Source organism: Oryctolagus cuniculus, chromosome 1, assembly GCF_051225735.1.
Source record: "Oryctolagus cuniculus isolate XC-2025 breed Fujian yellow rabbit chromosome 1, ASM5122573v1, whole genome shotgun sequence".
NCBI lineage: Eukaryota > Metazoa > Chordata > Mammalia > Lagomorpha > Leporidae > Oryctolagus > Oryctolagus cuniculus.
In genome coordinates, this window is record NC_142867.1 from 4,737,528 (window position 1) to 4,758,829 (window position 21,302).

At 45.9% G+C, this 21,302-nt stretch overlaps 1 protein-coding gene across 6 annotated transcripts in view; it reads right to left on the reverse strand.

Annotated features, from left to right (window-relative positions):
- KDM2A (lysine demethylase 2A) overlaps window positions 1-21,302 on the reverse strand; it is a 134,367-nt gene that overhangs the window by 88,336 nt on the left and 24,729 nt on the right. Inside the window, exon 2 of one of the 6 annotated variants that reach the window (XM_051826510.3) lies at window positions 8,084-8,240. The exons of the other annotated variants lie outside the window; for them this stretch is intronic. Coding sequence (XP_051682470.1) covers window positions 8,084-8,119 — 36 coding nt within the window. The 5' untranslated portion in view covers window positions 8,120-8,240. The remainder of the gene's footprint in view (window positions 1-8,083; window positions 8,241-21,302) is intronic. 6 annotated transcript variants of the gene reach the window in all.

Sequence of the window (21,302 nt, forward strand, 5' to 3'; positions counted from 1 at the left end):
TGATATGGTATGCAGGTGTTGCAACCAGTGGCATAACCTACAATGCCACAATACCAGCCCCCTCTCACTCTGCTTTTCAAATAAATAGGACTTTTAAGGAAAAATTTAATTACAAAGGCAAAAAAAATTTTTACAGGTGATATCGGTAACAGTCATACCAGTATCAATGTGATAAAGAACTGTTATTACCAAAAGCAACACAACCAGTCTATCTCATGGCAGGATTCAATAAGTACATTAAATGACTTATATAGCACTTCTGCTAAAATGTTTAACCTGAATCTAATTACCTAAAGTTCCATAAACTTCATAATACAACTAAAACCCTCCTTTCTACTATTGTAGTTTTAGCAGAATCCCTGTCAAAGAATCTTCAGGAGGACCCTCAACAACCACCACCAAAAAAGAGCAGCACAAAGGGTGTGAGTTTAGAGTCAGAATTAAGTTTGAATCCTGGCTCTGTAACTTTTTTTTTTTTTTTAAGATTTATTTTATTTATTTGAAAGAGAGGTAGAGACAGAGAGAGAGGTCTTCTATCTGCTGATTCACTCCCCAGATGGCCACAACGGTCAGAGCTGGGCTGATCCGAAGCCAAGAGCCAGGAACCAGGAACCAGGAACCAGGAGCCAGGAGCTCCCACGCAGGTGCAGGGGCCCAAGGATTTGGGTCATCTTCTACTGCTTTCCCAGGCAAAGCAGAGAGCTGGATCGGAAGTGGAGCAGCCAGGACTAGAACCAGTGCCCATATGGGATGCTGGCCCTGAACCTCAGTTTCCTCAACTATAAAATGTCATCAAATTCAGAGAGCTGCTGTAGGATCCAACGATACACCTTACATATGTAAAACATCTGAAATACCACCAGGCATATTAGAGCTACCCAGCAAAATGTTAGTTGCCCTGGCAAACCTCATATATGCTCTCTGTAATGTATCGTGGTTAAAACGGCACTCTGTATGTGTGTGTGTGTGTCATCAAATCACCCCGTAAACCACAGCTATAGTCAGTAAATATGAGTAAAATGACATAATCCCTTCTTTAAGCAGCTTATCTTGTAATACTGAGCTTCCCCAATACAAAAATCTGAAATTGGAAAAGTTCAAACATGATACTCAAAGTTTCAGATTTTGGATTTTCAAGTTAGGAATACTCAAGGTTGAAGTCTGAGCAAAATTCCCAAATCTGAACAATTCTGCAACATTCAGGTACCAAACATTTTCAATAAAGGACACTCAACCTGTGTAGAAAGTACAGCATTTGCATTTGTTCCCCTTCATGTTTTCTCTATGCAGACAGGACTTGTTCTATGCTGTCCCAGCATGTATGAATTTTAGTTACCACAGTGTCACTAAATAACAGTTCTCAAACACAGTTCAGATTTCAGTTACTGTCTATCTGGGCAATTTCCGGTCCCCTCAGTGAAATCTTCTGTACTGCTATTAAACATCCAGAATTAAATTTAAAAAATTTCGGTTACTGTGGAATGCTCTAAGCATGTGTATAACGAACAAAATTGGTATTGGTTGTGAGCTCTTATTCCGCAAGTCATATAAATAAGAGCTGTGCATCAAGATAAGTAACCAATCACATCACTTCTTTCAAAGTGTGCTGGTGATAAACTGCCAGGCATGTCACTCAGCTCACACACAGACAGCAAAGCATATATGTTGCTTCCATGTCTCCTGGTAGTTAATCACATGACACTTTACAAATATGTGGATAATCAAGAGGAAATCAGCCACTAAGCATGAAAATGGAAGCAATACGATAGAAGTGATAATGCTGGAAATGAAATTCAAAGAAAACTGAGTTACATGCAATAGAGAAACAGTGAAAGTAAAAGGAAGTGCATATGACAAAAAAGATGAAGATTTCCAGAGGAATGATAGCAGCAAAAACCATAATTATCTCAAACATATTTCACAATACTGAAAATGCAAAGAATAAAATATTGGGGCCAGCACCGTGGTACAGCAGGTAGAGCTGCCGCCTGCAGCGCCGGAATCCCATATGGGTGCTGGTTCAAGTCCTGGCTGCTCCACTTCCCATCTAGCTCTCTGCTATGGCTTGGAAAGCAGTGGAAGATGGCCCAAGTCTTTGGGCCCCTGCACCCACGTGACAGACCTGGAAGAAGCTCCTGGCTCCTGGTTCTGGATAGGCCCAGCTCTGGCTGCTGTGGCCATGTGGAGAGTCAACCAGCGGATGGAAGGGAAATCTCTCTCTCTCTCTCTCTCTCTCTGCCTCTCTAACTCTTTCAAATAAACAAATAAATTATATAAAAAATTTTTATACCCCAATGATGTTTGTTCCTTAAGTTATTCAAGAAGCAGATAAGCACTATTCAAATTATTCTTGAAAGGTTTTTAATAATGAAATAAAATAATAATGTTCCTGGGGACAGCTCTGTGGCATTGCAGGCTAAGCCTCTGCCTGCCATGCCTGCATCCCACACGGGCATCGGTTCTAGTCCCAACTACTCCTCTTCTGATCCAGCTCTCTGCTATGGCCTGGGAAAGCAACAGAAAATGGCCCACGTGCTTGGGCCCCTACAGTCTCATGGGAAACCTGGAGGAAGCTCCTGGATCCTGACTTCAGATTGACCCAGTTCCTGCCATTGTGGCCATTTGGGGAGTAAACCAACAGATGGAAAAATTTTTTCTCTGTCTCTCCTTTTCTCTGTCTATAACTCTGCCTCTCAAATAAATGAAATATTTTAAATAATAAATTTAAAAAATAATGTTCCTGTATTATAGTGTACCAAATAAATATTACTTTTTAAAAAAATATTTATTTATTTGAAAGGCACAGTTATACAGAGCAGAGGCAGAGAGAGAGAGAGAGAGAAAGAGAGTCAGTCTTCCCTCTACTGGTTCACTCCCCAAATGACCACAATGGCCGGAGCTGGGCTGATCTGAAGCCAGGAGCTTCTTCGGGTCTCCCAAGTGGGTGTGGGGACCCAATGACTTGGCCCATCCTCCGCTGCTTTCCCAAGCACACCAGCAGGGAGCCGGATCAAAAGCGGAGCAGCAGGGACTCAATCAGGCACCCACATGGGATGCTGGCACTGCAGGCAGTGGCCTTATCCACTATGCCATAGCACCGGCCCCAATATTACTTTTACTATTATTTCACCTTCTTATATATTTACAACCAACAATAAAACAGCTTTTAATATTTTTAACAAAAAACCTGATGGGTTAAGATCACAATTTTCCCAACTGATTATTAAGGTTTCAAGATAGGTGATGTGCAGCAAGGTATGCCACCTGTGATTAAACTCCATCTCTTCTTCTGATCCAGCTTCCTGCTAATAAGCCCGAGAGGCAGCAGCTGATGGCTCAGGTACTTGGGTTCCTGCCACCTGCGTGAGAGACCTGGATGGAATTCCTGGCACCTGGCTTAGGTCTGGCCCAGCCCTGGCAGTTGCAGGCATTTGGGAAGTGTACCAATGGTTGGAAGATCTCTGTCACTCTGCCATTCAAATAAACAAATAAGACTTTAAAAAATAAAACCTCATCCCATGATTTCAGCACGCAAAATCATTTTTGCAGTCCCAAATGACTATGAAAAATGAGAACTACTTTATTGTATACATATATACGTTGTTTACACATGTGTGGGGGACATGTAGTATACATGTTTTCCCACTTACACCCAAGCACCTGGAAGTAATTTGCATATATCATAACCTTTTGAACACTTGTGTTTCCAAGTAAGAAGAATGTTTTCTTACCTAACCACAGAACAGTTGCTGACTTCAGTAAATTCTTACTTTTTAGGAAAGTATCTACTCTTCAGGAATCAAAGATTAAATCAATGATTGCTGTTCAAAGACAGAAACCATGAAATTTATCAACTTTAAGTTCAAAGTTTATGACACTGTCAATTATAAAGAAAACTTCCTAAAAACTAATCAAAAATTCAACTCAGTACTTTTTAATGCTTACTAGGGGTGCTGGCGTTGTGGCATAAAAGGCTAAGCCTCTGCCTGCAGTAACAGGATCCCACATGGGTGCCAGTTCTAGTCCTGGCTGCTCCACTTCTGATCCAGCTCCCTGCTAATATGCCTGGGAAAGCAGCAGAAGATAGCCCAAGTCCTTGGGCCCCTGCACCCACATGGGAGACCAGAAAGAAGTTCCTGGCTCTTGGCTTCAGATTGGTCCAGCTCCAGCTGTTGCAGCCACTTCGGGGAATGAACTAGTGGATGGAAGCTCGTGCTCGCTCACTCTCTCTTTCATTGCCTCCCCCTTTGAAATAAATAAATCTTAAAAAAAAAAATACTTACTAGGTACATAAGAAATACAAAATTAATTTTATAACCCTTTTTAATTTTATTTTTTCATTTTATTTAAGGTATACAAGTTTCATGTATTTCATATATACAGATTTAGGAACATACTGATACTTCCCACTCTCCCCACCCCTCCCTATAACCCTTTTTAAAATACATTATTTCAGAAATTCAAAAATGACCATTTGATGGGGAGGGAGGTATCTGGTGCAGCAGTTAAGCCAGCACTTGGGATGCCCACAGCCCACATCAGAGTGCTTGGCTTCCTGCTATCGCACACCTGGGAGGCAGCAGTGAAGGCTCCATTCCCTGCCACCGACAAAGACTCGGACTGAGTTCTGGGTTACCGGCTTTGGCCTGGCCCAGGCTCAGCCTTGGCTGTTCTGGACATTTGGGGGAATGAACCAGAGGATTTAAGACCTCTTTGCCTTGGGGCCAGCGCTGTGGCACAGCGGATTAACACCCTGGCTTGAAGCACCGGCATCCTATATGAGCTCTGGTTCACGTCCTGGCTGCTCCTCTTCTGATCCAGCTCTCTGCTGTGGCCTGGGAAAGCAGAATAGCCCAAGTGCTTGGGCCCCTGTACCCATGTGGGAGACCCGGATGAAGCTCCCGGCTCCTGGCTTCGGACTGGCGCAGCTCCAGCCATTGCGGCCAATTGGGGAGTGAACCATCAGATGGAAGATCCCTCTCTCTCTCTCTGCCTCTCCTCTCTCTGTGTAACTCTTTCAAATAAATAAATAAATCTTAAAAAAAAAAAAAAAAACTCTTTGCCTTTTAAATAAAAAAAAATTAAAAAATAGAACATTATGCTACACAAAAAAATACCAAATTAAATGCACAATGGGTTCTAAATTTACAGTATCAAATCTGTCACAACTAGATAGGAAGAGAATTATATTCAACTGAATTCATTAAATTTATTACCATCCACCAAGAGCCAGACACTGACAATATTCTGGCAAACAAGACTGTCAAGGTTCTTGCCCTCAAAATCTAGCTAGAGAAAGTGGAAAGACAATCAGGGTTTTATTTGCTTTGACAACAGAAAAATCAAATGTTAAAGAAATGGTAAGAAACACCTTATCTATTAAGAAAGAAGATATCAAAAATTCCCCAGTGGACATAATATCTAAGATAAAACCAGAAGAACAAACAATGTAAAAGGAGAGGAGAGAAAGTAGTCGGCTCAAAAGAAATTACAAATGCAAATGTCCAAAAGTGAGAGAGAGCATAAAACTTGAAGAAAAAGCAGCTGAGTATGGTACCATTTTCAGGTAATGAGAAAAAAAGAAAAGGAGAATACAGTGTAATGGAAAGAAATTCAATCTGAAGTAAGAAGGTCTGGTTTCCAGTCTTTGTTCTACCACTTACTAGTTGCGCAACTTAAGGGCAAGTCATTTTACTTCTTTGGGTCTGTATTCCGCAACAAAATGGAGGTTCCTCCCTATTCCCCCTAAGAGGACTGTCCCCAAAATAAAAGTTTTAAAAATATGTGACAAATCATAAAAGGAAAAATTGACTTAAAAATTTTGTTCATTAGAAAACATCATTAAGAAAATGAAGGGGACAGGCGGGGCTGGGGTAGTGGTTAACATGCTGCTTGAGACGCCTACATGCCATATCAGTGCGCAGGGGTCCCAGTGTCAGCTCCTTTCTGGATTCCGGTTTTCTGCTAATGTGCACCCCAGGAGGCTGCAAGTGACAACTCAAATAACTGGGTTCTTGGTACCCAAGCAGGAGACTCAGACTGAGTTCCTGGTTCCAGGATTCGGCCTCACCCAGACCAGCCTGTAGCAGGCATTTGGAGAGTGAAGCCATGGATAGAAGATACCTCTCAGTTGTCTGTCTCTATTTGTCTCTAAGCCTTTGAAATTAATAAAATAAATAATAAAGAGACAACTGGGAAGAAGTATTTGCAGCACATACATCTAATAAAGAACTTGTATCCAAAATGTAAGTAGATCTGTAAGTAATTAAAGGACGAGTAGACATTTGGCAGAGCAGTTAAGTTGCCATCTGGGACACCTGCCTCCCATCAGAGTGCCTGGCTGCTCCACTTTGGATCCAGCTTCCTACCAATGCCCACCCTAGGAAGACAGCAAACAATGGCTCCACCCTGCTTCATTTGTCTAAGCATTTGGGGAGTGAACCAATGGATGAAATAACTCACTCACCCTTGTCTTCCAAGTAAAATGAAAATAAATACAAGTGAGTAGACCAAAACAAACTGGGGTGAAAGGGAGACTTGAAGATACTTAATCAAAGAAGATAAACAAATGGCTGACGGGACAGCCCTGTAATGTATTAGGTTAAGCAGCCGCCTACCATGCCAGCATCTCATATGGGCATCGGTTTGAGGCCCAGATGCTCCACTTCAGATCCAGCTCTCCCTGCTAAGGCACCTGGGAAAGCAGCAGCCCCTGCACCCACATGGAGACCAGGAAGAAGCTCCTGGCTTCAGCCTGCCCAGCCCTGGTCACTGCGGTTATGCAGCAGGTTAACCACAAGTGAAGATCCTCTCTGTATCTCTGTAACTTTCAAAATAAATAAATCTTTTTTCTAAAAAAAGACTTGTACAAGAATATTTAATGCAAACTTATTCCTAGGAGCCAAAATCTTAAAACAACCTATATGTCCATCAAAAGAGGGATAAAAATTGTGGTCTAAGGGCCAGCATTGTGGCAATAGTGGGTAAAGCAATCATCTGCGACACCGGCGTCCCATATGGGTGCAGGTTCTCAGCCTGGCTGCTCTACTTCCAATCCAGCTGATGACCTGGAAAACACAGAGGATGGCCCAGGTGTTTGGGCCCTTGCTACCTATGTGGAAGACCTAGAAGAAGCTCCTGGCGGTTGGTTTCAGCCCGACCCAGCCATGGCTGTTGCACCCATCTGGGGAGCAAACCAATGGATGGAAGCTGAAGCTCTGTCTCTCCCTCTTACTCGTTCAAATAAATAAATAAATCTTTTAAAAAAAATTGTGGTAATTGTGGTATACAAGGGTCCTTCAAAGGGTTCACTGAGGCCGCTCACTAGGCTAATCCTCCACCTGCAGCGCCAGCACCCCGGGTTCTAGTTCTGGTTGGGGCGCCGGATTCTGTCCCGGTTGCTCCTCTTCCAGGCCAGCTCTCTGCTGTGGCCTGGGAGTGCAATGGAGGATGGCCCAAGTGCTTAGGTCCCTGCACCTGCATGGGAGACTGGAAGTACCCAGCTCCTGGCTCCGGAATGGCTCAGCGTCGGCCATAGCGGCCACTAGGGGAGAGAACCAATGGAAGGAAGACCTTTCTCTCTGTCTCTCTTTCACTGTCTATAACTCTATCTCTGACTAACTCTGCCTGGGGAAAAAAAAAAAAAAAAAACGATTCACTGAAAATATGCATGGATTTCATAATTTTTCCAACAAAATAAACATCTTTGAATGCCATTTTTCCAAAAATTTTTTGAAGTACCTCACAGATATCAGCAATGAAAGATCACTCTCTTCCTTTCAAATAAATAAATAAATCTTGAAGAAAAAGAAAATACATGAGCAAAAGACATAATCATTTTTCCGAAGAAATATAATGGCCAAAAAACACACAAAAAAGAGAACCAACCAACCAACCAGGTTAGCTTGCCTGTGGTGATGCAAGTCAGACAGGAATGGAAACACGAACCGCAAAGGAGCACAAGGGAACGTTCTGCAGGGACAGAAATGCCCTCTTTCTGTATTTCTGAGTAGGGATCAGAATCAAAACTCATCGAAATGAACCCTTAAGATCTGTACATTTTGGGGCCGGCGCCATGGCTCACTTGGTTAATCCTCCGCTTGCGGCGCCGGCATCCCATGTGGGAGACCAGGAGAAGCACCTGGCTCCTGGCTTCAGATTCGTGCAGTTCCGGCCATAGTGGCCATTTTGGGGGTGAATCAACAGCAGGAAGACCTTTCTGTCTCTGTCTATAACTCTACCTGTAAAAACAAAACAAAACAAAAAACACTGTACATTTTATTGTGTTCTATGTACCAATTTAAAAAAGATGCACGGATTAGCAACTGGCAAAATCCAGAAAGTCTGAAATTCTATAGGACAAGAGACCAGACTTTTTTTTTTTAAACAAGAAAAAAGAAGAGGGAGGTGAGTTACAGTTAAAGAGGCTTTAGATACACATCAATCATTTTAAAAAAAGAGCCCACTGGGGGAATTAAGCAATGAAAACACTAAGAAACTTTTGTTTTACTGTGATAACTTCACTATCCCTTTAAAAAGTCATTATGTGGGGCTGGCGCTGTGGCATAGTAGGCCAAGCCTCCACGTGCAGCATAGGTATCCCACATGGGTGACGGTTCGTGTCATGGCTGCTCCTCTTCCAATCCAACTCCCTGCTAATGCACCTAGGAAAGCAGCAGAGGATAGGCCAAGTCCTTGGGCACCAGCACCCACATGGGAGAATCAGAAGAATCTCCTGGCCAGCGCCACGGCTAATCCTCCGCCCGCAGCGCTTGCACACCGGGTTCTAGTCCCAGTCGCGGCGCCAGATTCTGTCCTGGTTGCCCCTCTTCCAGGCCAGCTCTCTGCTATGACCCGGGAGTGCAGTGGAGGGTGGCCCAAGTGCTTGGGCCCTGCACCCCATGGGAGACCAGGAGAAGCACCTGGCTCCTGGCTTCGGATCATCGCGGTGTGCCAGCCGCAGCGCGCCAGCCATGGCGGCCATTGGAGGGTGAACCAACGGCAAAGGAAGACCTTTCTCTGTCTCTCTCTCTCACTGTCCACTCTGCCTGTCAAAAAAAAAAAAAAAAGAAGAAGAAGAAGAAGAATCTCCTGGCTCCTGGCTTCAGATCGGCTCAGCCCCAACAGATGTGGTCATTTGGGGGAAGAACCAGCGGATGAAGACCGTTCTGTCTCCCTTCTCTAACTCTACCTCTCAAATAAATTTTTTTAAAAAGCCATTTTGTCCAAAATCAAGAAAAACTAAATTATAGTGATAGCAGGCTCAACTGGCGAAGAAAAAGGAACCAGCAATTGTTGGAAAGGTCATGAGGAAGCTTCTGACATGGTGGGAATTCCAAATCTTGACTGAGTAGTAGTCACAACAAAGCATTTACTTTGATTATTCACTAACACAAATTTATGTTTTTATACTCTTCTGTATGTGTCTTAGCCTTCACAGAGTATGTTTTCAGAAACTGCATAGTAACTATTTCACACCTAAGCCAGTGCTCCTAAATTCCTGTGGCAAAGAATCTATCACATCCTTGTGAAATGAACAATTTCCCTTCAAACACATATGTCAGCTTGCCATTCTATTCGCATTAGAATTTTATCAGAAATCAATAAATCCTGGGGCCAGCATTGTGGTGTAGCGGCTGCCTGCAACACCAGCATCCCATGTAGGCACCCATCCATGTCCTAACTACTCCACATCAGATCTAGCTCCCTACTAATGACCAGGGAACATCAGCAGAAGGTGACTCATGTGACTGGGCTCCTGCCACCCACGCGGGAGATCAGACGAGGCTCCTATCTCCTGGCTTCAGCCTGGCCCAGCACCAGCTGTTGTAGCTATCTGGGGAACAGGCCAGGGGATAGTAGATCTGTCTCTCACTCTCTATACAGCTTTTTAAAAAAAAAAAAAAAATGAATCTTAAAAAAAAAAGACAACAGCCAGCGCCTTGGCTCACTTGGTTAATCCTCTACCTATGGTGCCGCCGGCATCCCATATGGATGCCAGGTTCTACTCCCAGTTGCCCCTCTTCCAGTCCAGCTCTCTGTGGTGGCCTGGGAGGGCAGTGGAGAATGGCCCAAGTGCTTGGGCCCTGCACCCGCATGGGAGACCAGGATGAAGCACTTGGCTCCTGGCTTCGGATTGGTGCAACGGCAGCTGTGGCGGCCATTTGGGGAGTGAACCAATGGAAGGAAGACCTCTCTCTCTGTCTCTCTTACTGTCTACAACTGTACCTGTCAAATAAAAGACAATAAATCTGATAATATAGTTAGGCATACAGTCATTCAAATGAATATTTTTATTATTATTATTTTTTTTATTTCAAAGAGTTACAAAGAGAGGTACAGACACAGAGAGAGGTCTTCCATCCGCTGGTTCACTCTCCAAATGGCCGCAACTGCCGGAGCTGCGCTGATCCGAAGCTAGGAGCCAGGAACCTCTTACAGGTCTCCCACATGGCTGCAGGGGCCCAAGGACTTGGGCCATCTTCCACTGCTATCCCAGGCCACAGCAAAGAGCTGGATCAGAAGTGGAACAGCCAGGACTAGAACCGGAGCCCATATAGGATGCTGGCACTTCAGGCCAGGGCTTTAACCTGCTGGGCCACATTGCTGGCCCCGCAAATGAATATTAAAACAGAACAAGATACAGAAGCTTTAGCCATTAGTTTTGATTTCATAAGTCTTTTTTTTTTTTTTTTTTTTGGACAGGTAGAGTTAGACAGTGAGAGAGAGAGACAAAGAGAAAGGTCTTCCTTTTTCCATTGGTTCACCCCCAAATGGCCATCACGGCCAGCGCACTACGCCGATCCGAAGCCAGGAGCCAGGTGCTTCCTCTTGGTCTCCCATGCAGGTGCAGGGCCCAAGGACCTGGGCCATCCTCCACTGCCCTCCCGGTCCACAGCAGAGAGCTGGCCTGGAAGAGGGGCAACCGGGACAGAATCCGGCGACCCGAATGGGACTAGAACCCGGGGTGCCAGCGCCACAGGTGGAGGATTAGCCAAGTGAGCCGCGGCGCCGGCAACTTCCTAAGTCTTAAAACTACGTTTCAGGGGGCCAGCACCGAGGCATCGCGGGTAAAGCCACAACCTGGAGTACCAGCATTCCACATGGGCGCCAGTTCGAGTAGCAGCTGCTCCACTTCTGATGCAGCTCTCTGCTGGGAAAGCGGAAGACGGCCCAAGTCCCTGGGCCCCTGCACCCGCGTGGGAGACCTGGAAGAAGCTCCTGGCTCCTGATCAGCCCAGCTCCAGCCGTTGCACCCATCTGGAGAGTGAGCAAGTGGATTGAAGATCTCTCTCTCTGCCTCTCTGTAACTCTTTTAAATAAATAAATCTTTCGAAAAAAAAAAAAACTAAATCTCAGAGCAGGCATTATGGCAGTGTGTTTAGCCACCAGTCAGAATGTCTGCAGTTCAGACGTTTCAAGTGCCAGTTCAAGTCTCAGTTACTCCACCTCTGACCCACTTCTTGCTAATGTATCCCGGGAGACAGTGGATGATGCTTTGGTTCCTGCCACCACATTAAAGACCTACATGGAGTTCCTAAAACCAACAACTTAACAGTTGACTATTAATTTTTTTTTAAGATTTATGTATTTATTTGAAAGTCAGAATTACACAGAGAGAGGAGAGGGGGAGGAGGAGGGGAGGTGAGGGGGGAGGGGAGGGGAGGGGAGGGGGAGGGGGGAGGGGGGAGGGGGGAGGGGGATCTTCCACCAGATGGTTCACTCCCCAATTGGCTGCAATGGCTGGAGCCTGCACGGATCTGAAGCCAGGAGCCAGGAGCCAGGAGCTTCCTCTGCATCCCCCACACAGGCGCAGGGGCCCAAGGACTTGGGCCATCTTCTACTGCTTCCCCAGGCCATAGAAGAGAGCTTGATCGGAAGTGGAGCAGCCGGGTCTCAAACCAGCGCCCATATGGGATGCCAGCACTTCAGGCCAGGGCCTTAACCCACTGCACCACTGTGCCGGCCCTGACTATTATGTTTAAAACTCTTATTCCGGGCCGGCGCCGCGGCTCATTAGGCTAATCCTCCGCCTAGTGGCGCCGGCACACCGGGTTCTAGTCCCGGTTGGGGCGCTGGATTCTGTCCCGGTTGCTCCTCTTCCAGGCCAGCTCTCTGCTGTGGCCAGGGAGCGCAGTGGAGGATGGCCCAGGTGCTTGGGCCCTGCACCCCATGGGAGACCAGGAAAAGCACCTGGCTCCTGGCTCCTGCCATCGGATCAGCGCGGTGCGCCAGCCGCAGCGCGCCAGCCGCGGTGGCCATTGGAGGGTAAACCAACGGCAAAGGAAGACCTTTCTCTGTCTCTCTCTCTCTCACTGTCCACTCTGCCTGTCAAAAAATAAAAAAAAATAAAAAATGAAAAATAAAAAAAATAAAATAAAACTTATTCCATGGGTAGACATTTGGCCTAGCAGTTAGAACGCTGCTGGAGATGCCCAATGGAGAACCTAGATATGATTCTCAGCTCTACTTCTGATTCCAGCTTCCTGCTAATGTGCACCCAGGAAGACAGCAGGTGATGCATCAACTAGTTGAATCCCTATGAAGAACTGGATTGAGTTCCCTCTCTCCAGCTTTGGCTGCTGTGGACATCTGGGGAATCAATCAGCACACAGGAGGTCTCTGTCTCTGTCTGCCTTTTCAGATAGATCTAAAAAACTTTTTTGAATCTTCAACTCTCAGGCCAGTGTCGTGGAAGAGTTAAGCCACTGTCTGCAACACTACCATACCATATGAGCGCTGGTTCAAGTTCTGGCTGCTCCACTTCCTATCCAGCACCCTGCTAATATGGCTGGAAAGGCAGGAGAGGATAGCCTAAGTGTCTGGGCCTCCACCACCACATGGGAGACCTGAGACCTGAATGGATGTTCTAGGCTCTGGTTGTCAACATTTGGTGGTTGTACCATCTGGGGATTGAACCAGCAGATGCAAGATCTCTGTCTCTCCTTTTTTCTAACTCTGCCTTTAAATAAAATAAATTTTAAAAAACAAAAATGGGGCCAGTGCCATGGCTCACTTGGCTAATCCTCTGCCTGAGGCGCCGGCATCCCACATGGGCACCGGGTTCTAGTCCCGGCTACTCCTCTTCCAGTCCAGCTCTCTGCTGTGGACCAGGAGGGCAGTGGAGGATGGCCCAAGTGCTTGGGCCCTGCACCCGCATGGGAGACCAGGAGGAAGCACATGGCTCCTGGCTTCGGATCGGCATAGTTCTGGCCGTAGCGGCCTTTTGGGGAGTGAACCAACGGAAGGAAGACCTTTCTCTCTGTCTCTCTCTCTCTCATTGTCTAATTCTGTCAAATAAAAAAAAAAAAAAAACCTACAAATTTTATAATTTTACCCAGTGGGATTCCTTGGCTCATGGCTGCTGAGAACCCTTGAAAGTTCCAATTTGGGGGCCAGCATTGTGGTATAGAGGGTAAAGCAACTGCCTGGACATCAGCATGCCACATGGGCAACAGTCCGTGTCACAGCTGCTCCACTCTGGTCTAACTCCCTGCTAATGTGCCTGGGAGAGCAACATAAGATGGCCCAAGTTCCTGAGCCCCCTGCACCCACATGGGTGACCCGGAAGAAGCTCCTGGCTCCTGTCTTCAGTCTGGCTCAGTCCAAGCCACTGCAACCATCTGGGGAGTACACCAGTGGAGAGAAGATCTCTCTCCCTACTCCCTCCCTCCCTCTGTAGCTGTGCCTTTCAAATAAATAAAATAAATCTTTAAACCAAAAAGTTCCAGTTGGACTGAGAATGGCACAAATATCAACTTTCCTGAATGTGCTGTTAAAATGAATACATGGATTTGAAACAGGAAAAAAATCCAAAAGATACAATTTATTTGGAATTGTAAAAACTTTTAACAGGGCCAGCATTGGCATGCAGTGTACTAAGCCACCACTTGGACACCTACTTCCCAAGTAGGTGCCGGTTCGAGTACCTTTGAGTGCCAGCTGCTCCACTTCCTTCCCACTAATGTACCTAGGAAAGCAGCAGACCAAGTGTGCTGGGGCCTGTTTCAAATGGAGGAGACCAGGAAGGAGTTTCTGGCTTCTGGCTTCCGCCTGGCCCAACTCCAGCTATTGCAGGCAAATGGAAAGTTAACCAGTATAAGGAAGATATCTCTGCCATTCTGCCTTTCAAATAAATCATTCAATTTTTATTTATTTATTTTTGACAGGCAGAGTTAGAGAGAGAGAGACAGAGAGAAAGGTCCTCCTTTTTCCGTTGGTTCACCCCCCAAGTGGCCACTATAGCTGGCGTGTTGCGGCTGGCACGCTGCGCCAATCCGAAGCCAGGAGCCAGGTGCTTCCTCCTGGTCTCCCAAAGACCTGGGCCATCCTCCACAGCCTTCCCGGGCCACAGCAGAGAGCTGGACTGGAAGAGGAGCGACCGGGACAGAACCCAGCGCCCCAACTGGGACTAGAACCTGGGGTGCCAGCGCTGCAGGCGGAGGAATAGCCTAGCGAGCCAAATCAATTTTTAAAAATAAAATTAACAAGGGGGAATGGACATTTAGCCTAGTGTTTAGAACTCCCAGGTCCCACATTTGAATTGCTGGGTTTGATTCCCAGCTCTGTCTTCTCTCTCAATTGAATAACTATTTTTTAAAAAATTTTAGTTAAGACTTCTGTTTAAAGCCGGTGCCGCGGCTCACTAGGCTAATCCTCCGCCTTGCGGCGCCGGCACGCCGGGTTCTAGTCCCGGTCGGGGCGCCGGATTCTGTCCTGGTTGCCCCTCTTCCAGGCCAGCTCTCTGCTGTGGTTAGGGAGTGCAGTGGAGGATGGGGCCAAGTACTTGGGCCCTACACCCCATGGGAGACCAGGAGAAGCACCTGGCTCCTGCCATCAGATCATCGCGGTGCGCTGGCCGCAGTGCACCAGCCGCAGCGGCCATTGGAGGGTGAACCAATGGCAAAGGAAGACCTTTCTCTCTGTCTCTCTCTCTCACTCTCCACTCTGCCTGTCAAAAATAAAAAAGACTTCTGTTTAGAATTTTTGAAATTTGGAATCTGAAGGAATTTTCTATTACATTTGCAGAACTGACAAAAAGAGACAGGCAACTGACTTAGCAGTTAAGCTGTCTGTATCCCCTATCAGTGTCTGGGTTTGAGTCCTGACTCCAGCTTCCTGCTAATCCACAAGCTGGGAGTCAGCAGGTGACAGCTTAAGTGTTTGGGTCCCTGCCGTCCATGTGAGAGACCTAGAATGAGTGAGTTCCCAGCTCCGAGCTTCAGCCTGGCTCCAACCTTGCACATGGAGGGCATTTGAGAAGTGAACCAGCAGATGAGAGCTCTGTCTGCCTCTGACTACTACCTCTCAAATAAAAATTATATAAGTATGGGACAAAATTAAATGAATGTTTCCTGGGAAAAAGATTTAACTGAACAGTAAGTAGATTTTTTTAAAAATGTTTTTTCATTTCAAATAAATCCTTAAAATTTTATAAAATAATCTTTTAAAGTAAATGGGTATCTGCAAATGTCTATATTCCTACAACAATGATTGGGACAGTCCTACTATTTCTTTTTTATTATTATTTATTTATTTGAAAGAGTTACACAGATAGAGAAGGAGAGGCAGACAGAGAGGCCTTCCATCCACTGGCTCACTCCCCAGATGACCCCAACAGCCGGAACTGTGCCAATCCAAAGACAGGAGCCTGGAGTTTCTTCCAGGTCTCCCACGCGGGTGCAGGGGCCCAAGGACTTGGGCCATCTTCCACGGCTTTCCCAGACCATAGTAGAGAGCTGGATGGAAAGTGGAGCAACCAGGACTTGAACCGGCACCCATATCAGATTGTGGCACTGCAGGCGGCGGCTTTCACTGCTACGCCACAGCGCCAGCCCCAAGTCCCAATATTCCCACCAATGCTAGAGGAGACGTGGAGAGGTGGACAGCTCACCCAGCAGCCGAGATGCCACTTGGGATGCTTGCTTCCCGCATCAGGGTGCCTGGGTTTGATCCGGACTCTCTCCAATCCCAGCTGCCCGCTATAATGTGCACCCTGAGGGGCAGCAGGAAACAGGCTAAGTACTCAGGTCCCGGTCACCCAGGTGGGAGACTTGGAGTGGGTTCCTAACTCCTGGCTGCCACCTGGCCTGGCTTTGGTGGTTGTATCTGGAAAGTAAAAAAACAGATGGAGGATCTCTGTTTCTCTCAGACTTTTCAATAAATTATTTTTTAAATTGGGGAGGCTCTCTTTAAAAGGAGGGGGCTATTTGGCACAACAATTAAGTTTCCGGCAATCTATATCAAAGTGCCCTGACTTGAGACCTGGCTACTGGACTTCCCATCTAGCTTTCTACAGAGGCACACCCTGGGAAGCTGCAGATGATAGCTCAAATACTTCAGTCCCTGCTACCCACATGGGAGACTCACACTGAGTTCCTAAGTTCCTGGCTTCAGCCCGGCCCAGTCCTGGATGTTGTAAGCATTTGGGGAGTGAAACAGCAGATGGAAGGGCTCTATCTCTGTACCTCTGATTTTCTTTTTTTATTTTGTTTTATTTATTTATTTGACAGGTGGAGTTATAGACAGTGAGAGAGAGAGAGAGACAGAGAGAAAGATCTTCCTTCCGTTGGTTCACTCCCCTAATGGCCACTACGGACGATCCAAAGCTGGGAGCCAGGTGGTCTCCCATGTGGGTGCAGGGGCCCAAGCACTTGGGCCATCCTCCACTGCCCTCCCGGTCCACAGCAGAGAGCTGGACTGGAAGAGGAGCAACCGGGACTAGAACCTGGTGCCCATATGGGATGCCAGCGCCGCAAGCGGAGGATTAACCAAGTGAGCCACAATGCCAGCCCCTGTACCTCTGATTTTCAAATAAAAAGAAAATAAACAGGTGCCAGCATTGTGGCACAGCAATTTAAGCCACCACTTGCAACAACAGCATTCTATACTGGAATGCAAGTTCAAGTCCTGGTCACCCTGCTTCCAACCCAGCTTCCTGCTCTTGAGGCTAGGAAGGCTGCAAAACCCCTGCCCACCTGGCCCAGCCGTGGCTGCTGAATCCTTGTGGGGAATGAACCATCAGACAGAAGCATGCTTGCACATGCATGCTCCTTCTCTCTCTCCTTCCCTTTCTTTCCATCCCTGTGCCTTTCAAGTAAATTTTATTTTAAGATTTTATTTATTTGAAAGAGTTGCAGAGAGAGCTCTTCCATCCACTCCTCAACTAGCCACAACGGCCAGAGTTGGGTCAATCCAAAGTCAGGAGCCAGGAACTACCTCTGAGTCTCCCACATGGGTGCAGGGGCCCAAGGACTTGGGCCATCCTCCACTGCCTTCCCAGGAGCATTACCAAGGAGCTGGATTGGAAGTAGAGCAGCCAAGGCCCACATGGGATGCTGACTCAGCAGGCAGTGGCTTAACCCACCACGCCACCATGCTGGCCCCCATGTTGTCTTTTTAAAAATATTCATTTTCAGGACAGGCATTGTGTCTCAGTGGGTGAAGCCACTGCCTGTGATGCTGATATCCCAGATGGTGCTGGCTGGAGTCTTGGCTGCTCCACTTCCAATCCAGCTTCCTGCTGGTTTGCCTGGGAAAGCAATGGAGAATGGCCCAGATTCTTGGGCCTCTACATCCATGTGGGAAACCCAGAAGAAGCTCCTGGCTCCTGGTTTTGGCCTGGTCCAGCCCTGCCCTTTGCAGCCATTTGGGGAGTGAACCAGCAGATAGAAGACTTCTTTCTCCGTGTCTCTCCCTCTAACTCTTTCAAATAAATAAATCTTTTTAAAAATAATAATCCATATAATTAAAATACAATTATCTATGAACTAGTTATACTTAATAAAAAGCCACCTAAATCAATAACTCATGACATAAGCCCAGAACCTTTGGAGGAAGTCTTCATGGACTCAATAAATAAGTGAATTAAATATGCTACTAAAGACACTAAGCTTTATATAAATAAATCAAAAGTATCTGAACTTTTTTTTTTTTTTTTAATTTATTTCAGAGACAGAGAGAGAGATCCTCTAATGGCTGCAATGGCCAGAGCTGGGCCAGTTCAAAGCCAGGAGCCAAGAATTTCTTCCAGGTTTTTCATGTGGGTGCAGGGGCCCAAGCACTTCTTTCTAAGAACATCTAATAGGGTCACTCAGTCCCATCAACTCTGTTCTATAACTTTTTTTTTAAATAAACATTTTTGGTTTTCTTTTTCAAGATTGATTTTTTATTTACTCAAAGGCAGAGTTACAGAGAGAATAAAGAAGTCTTCCATCTTCTGGTTCACTCCCAAGTGGTCACAATGTCCAGTGCTGGGTGAGGCCAAAGCCAGGATCAGGAGCTTCATCCGGGTCTCCTTTGTGAGTGCAAGGACGTGGGTCATCCTCCACTGCTTTCTCAGGTATATTAGCAGGGAGCTAGCTTGGAAATTGAGCAGCTGGGACTCGAACCAGTGCCCATATGGGATGCACTGTAGGCAGTGGCTTTACCTGCTATGCTTCTCCAAAACACCTCTGACTCAGTTTCCCCTCCATCTCCATTCTTAGTGTCAAGACTTCCAGTTATGATTTCTAATACATTTCTTCAAGATTTATTTATTTATTTTGAAAGAGTTACAGAGGGGGAGGGAGGGAGGTGAAGAGAGAGCCAGAACTCTTATCTGCTGGTTTACTCCCCAGATGGACGCAACGGCCAATGATCCACTAGGCCAAAGCCAGGATCTTCATCCACATTTCCCATGTGGGTATCACGACTGAAGCACTTGGGCCAATCCCTGCTGCTTTTCCTAAAACATTAGAAGAGAGCTGGATGTGAAGTGGAGCAGCCGAGACAGGAACCACCACCCTTGCACAGGCAGTAGTTTTACCCACTATGCCACAACACTGGCCCCTCTTTCTAATACTGTAATACATTATTATCTCATTGACTGGTCTCCACAGTGTTCATTCACTAAACTATCCTCCACAATACCTTCCAGGAGCAATCTAAGATAAGTAAGATCAAGTCTCCCCAACATTTATAGTTCCTCTAATGTTTCTCCATTACTTATCACATAAGATACAAACAACATGGCTCTTCCATCATGGATTCACTACTGTCCTTGGCTTCCTGTAACCCTGAACAACTAGCAATGCTATTTTAAACTTGTGATGCTGTTTCATACTCCTTTGCCTTGGAACATGAACATGCCGGCTCTTCTGCTTGGAATTCTATTTCTCATCCCCTGGAACGTTTGGACGACCAGGAAGTTACCTCCTCTTGGAGACCTTCTGTTTGTTTTTGTTTTTTAATTTGACAGGTAGAGTCATAGACAGTGAGAGAGACAGAGAGAAAGGTCTTCCTTCCATTGGTTAACTCCCCAAATGGCCGCTACGGCCAGTGCTGTGCTGATCTGAAGCCAGGAGCCAGGTGCTTCCTCCTGGTCTTCCATGCGGGTGCAGGGCCCAAGCACTTGGGCCATCCTTGGAGACCTTCTGTACTCCTCATCCACTCCTTCCTTCTTCTTGCCTCTGTGCTCTGTACCTTCTAAATTTCATTTATCATTGTACACAATTATTTGTTTAATGGCTTCTCTTATCAGACCATGAAGATGGGTTACAAGATATCCACTTTTGAATAATCAGAACATTCAATAAACAGCAGATTTGACGGTTTGCTGAATAAATAAATGAGCAGGGTCCAGCACTGTAGCACAGTGGATTAATCCACTGCGCTACAGTGTTGGCATCCCATATGGGTGCTGGTTTGAATCCTCGCTGCACCACTTCCAATCCAGCTCCCTGCTAATGTGCCCAGGAAAGCAGTGGAATATGGCCCAAGTGCTTGGGCCCCTGCACCTACTTAGGAGACCTGAAAGATGCTTCTAGCTTCGCCTGACACAGCAATGGTCACTGTGGCCATTTGGAGAGCCAGCCAGCAGATGAACTCTGCATCTCTGTACAGATGATCTCTGTATCTCTCCTCTAACTCTGACTTTCAAATAAATAATCCATAAAAATAAATAATGAGCAAAAGATCAGAAAAAAAAAAAAAGCTTCTGAACCTACAACAATTTTTAAGATTTACTCATTTTATGTGAAAAGCAGAGTTAAGAGAGTGAGGGAAAGAGACAGAGAGAGATCTTCCATCTGCTGATTAAAAAAAGAAGCTGTTTCTAAAAGGTTCCCATTATTTAACAGAATAAATTTAAACTTAAAACAATGGTGGAAACAGTATAGTGCCACCATAAAATATGCATTTGAGATATGTTTGCTATTACTATGGTTTCCATCAATAACGTGTGCAACTCTCTCCAGGAAATAAATGAATACCAATAGTAATTAGCACTTTTTAGTCCACAAAAGCAATCTGTATATCCCAGGATGAGATAGTTATCTATTGCTAAGAAAATTCCTTGGAATAGAAGGCAAATAGCATATCTGCTGGGAAAAAAGCAACCACACTTTTGGGTACTCTTTTCTCTGCGACACCACTCGTTCAAGTTTGCTGAACAAATGCTGCACTTCACCTTCACCTTCCCTTAACCACTCAACATCAGTGGGAAGCATATACAAGTATGTATGCTATGTGTATACACACAAATATAAATACCAGCCATTTTCCTTTGTGCAAATGGCATAAAAAGCAATCATCGGGACTGGTGCTGTGACACAGTGGGTGGGGCCACCACCTACAGTGCCAGTATCCCCTATGGGCGCCAGTTCAAATCTCAGCTGCTCCACTTCCGACCCAACTCTCTGCTATGGCCTGGGATGGCAGTAGAAGATGGCCCAAGCTCTTGGGCCCCCGCACCCACGTGGGAGACCTGGAAGAAGCTCCTGGTTTCAGATCAGCACAGCTCTAGCCATTGTGGCCTTTTGGGAAGTGAACCAGCAGATGGAAGCTCTCTCTGCCTCTCTGTAACTCTGCCTCTCAAATAAATAAATAAGAATTTTTAAAAAAAATTTACAATGATATAAACATGTAATTTCTTTAAAAAAAGAAAAGAAAAGAAAAGAGGCAATCTCCAGGGCCAGCACTGTGGTATAGCAGGTAAAGATGCCACCTCTGATGCTGGCATCCCCTACAGGCACTGGTTTGTGTCCCAGCTGCTCCACTTCTGATCTAGCTCCCTGCTAATGGCCTGAAAAAAGCAGTGGACCCTGTCACCCATGTGGAAGAACCAGAAGCAGTTCCTAGCACCTGGCTTCGACCTGTCCCAGCCCCAGCTGTTGTAACCATCTGGGGAGGAAACCAATAGATGGAAGACCTCTCTCTGTCTCTCCCTCTCTCTGTGTAACTCTTTCAAATAAATAAATATTTAAGCAAGCAAGCAATCTTCAGGGGCAGGCATCTGTTACAGCAGTTAAAACACCACTTACAAG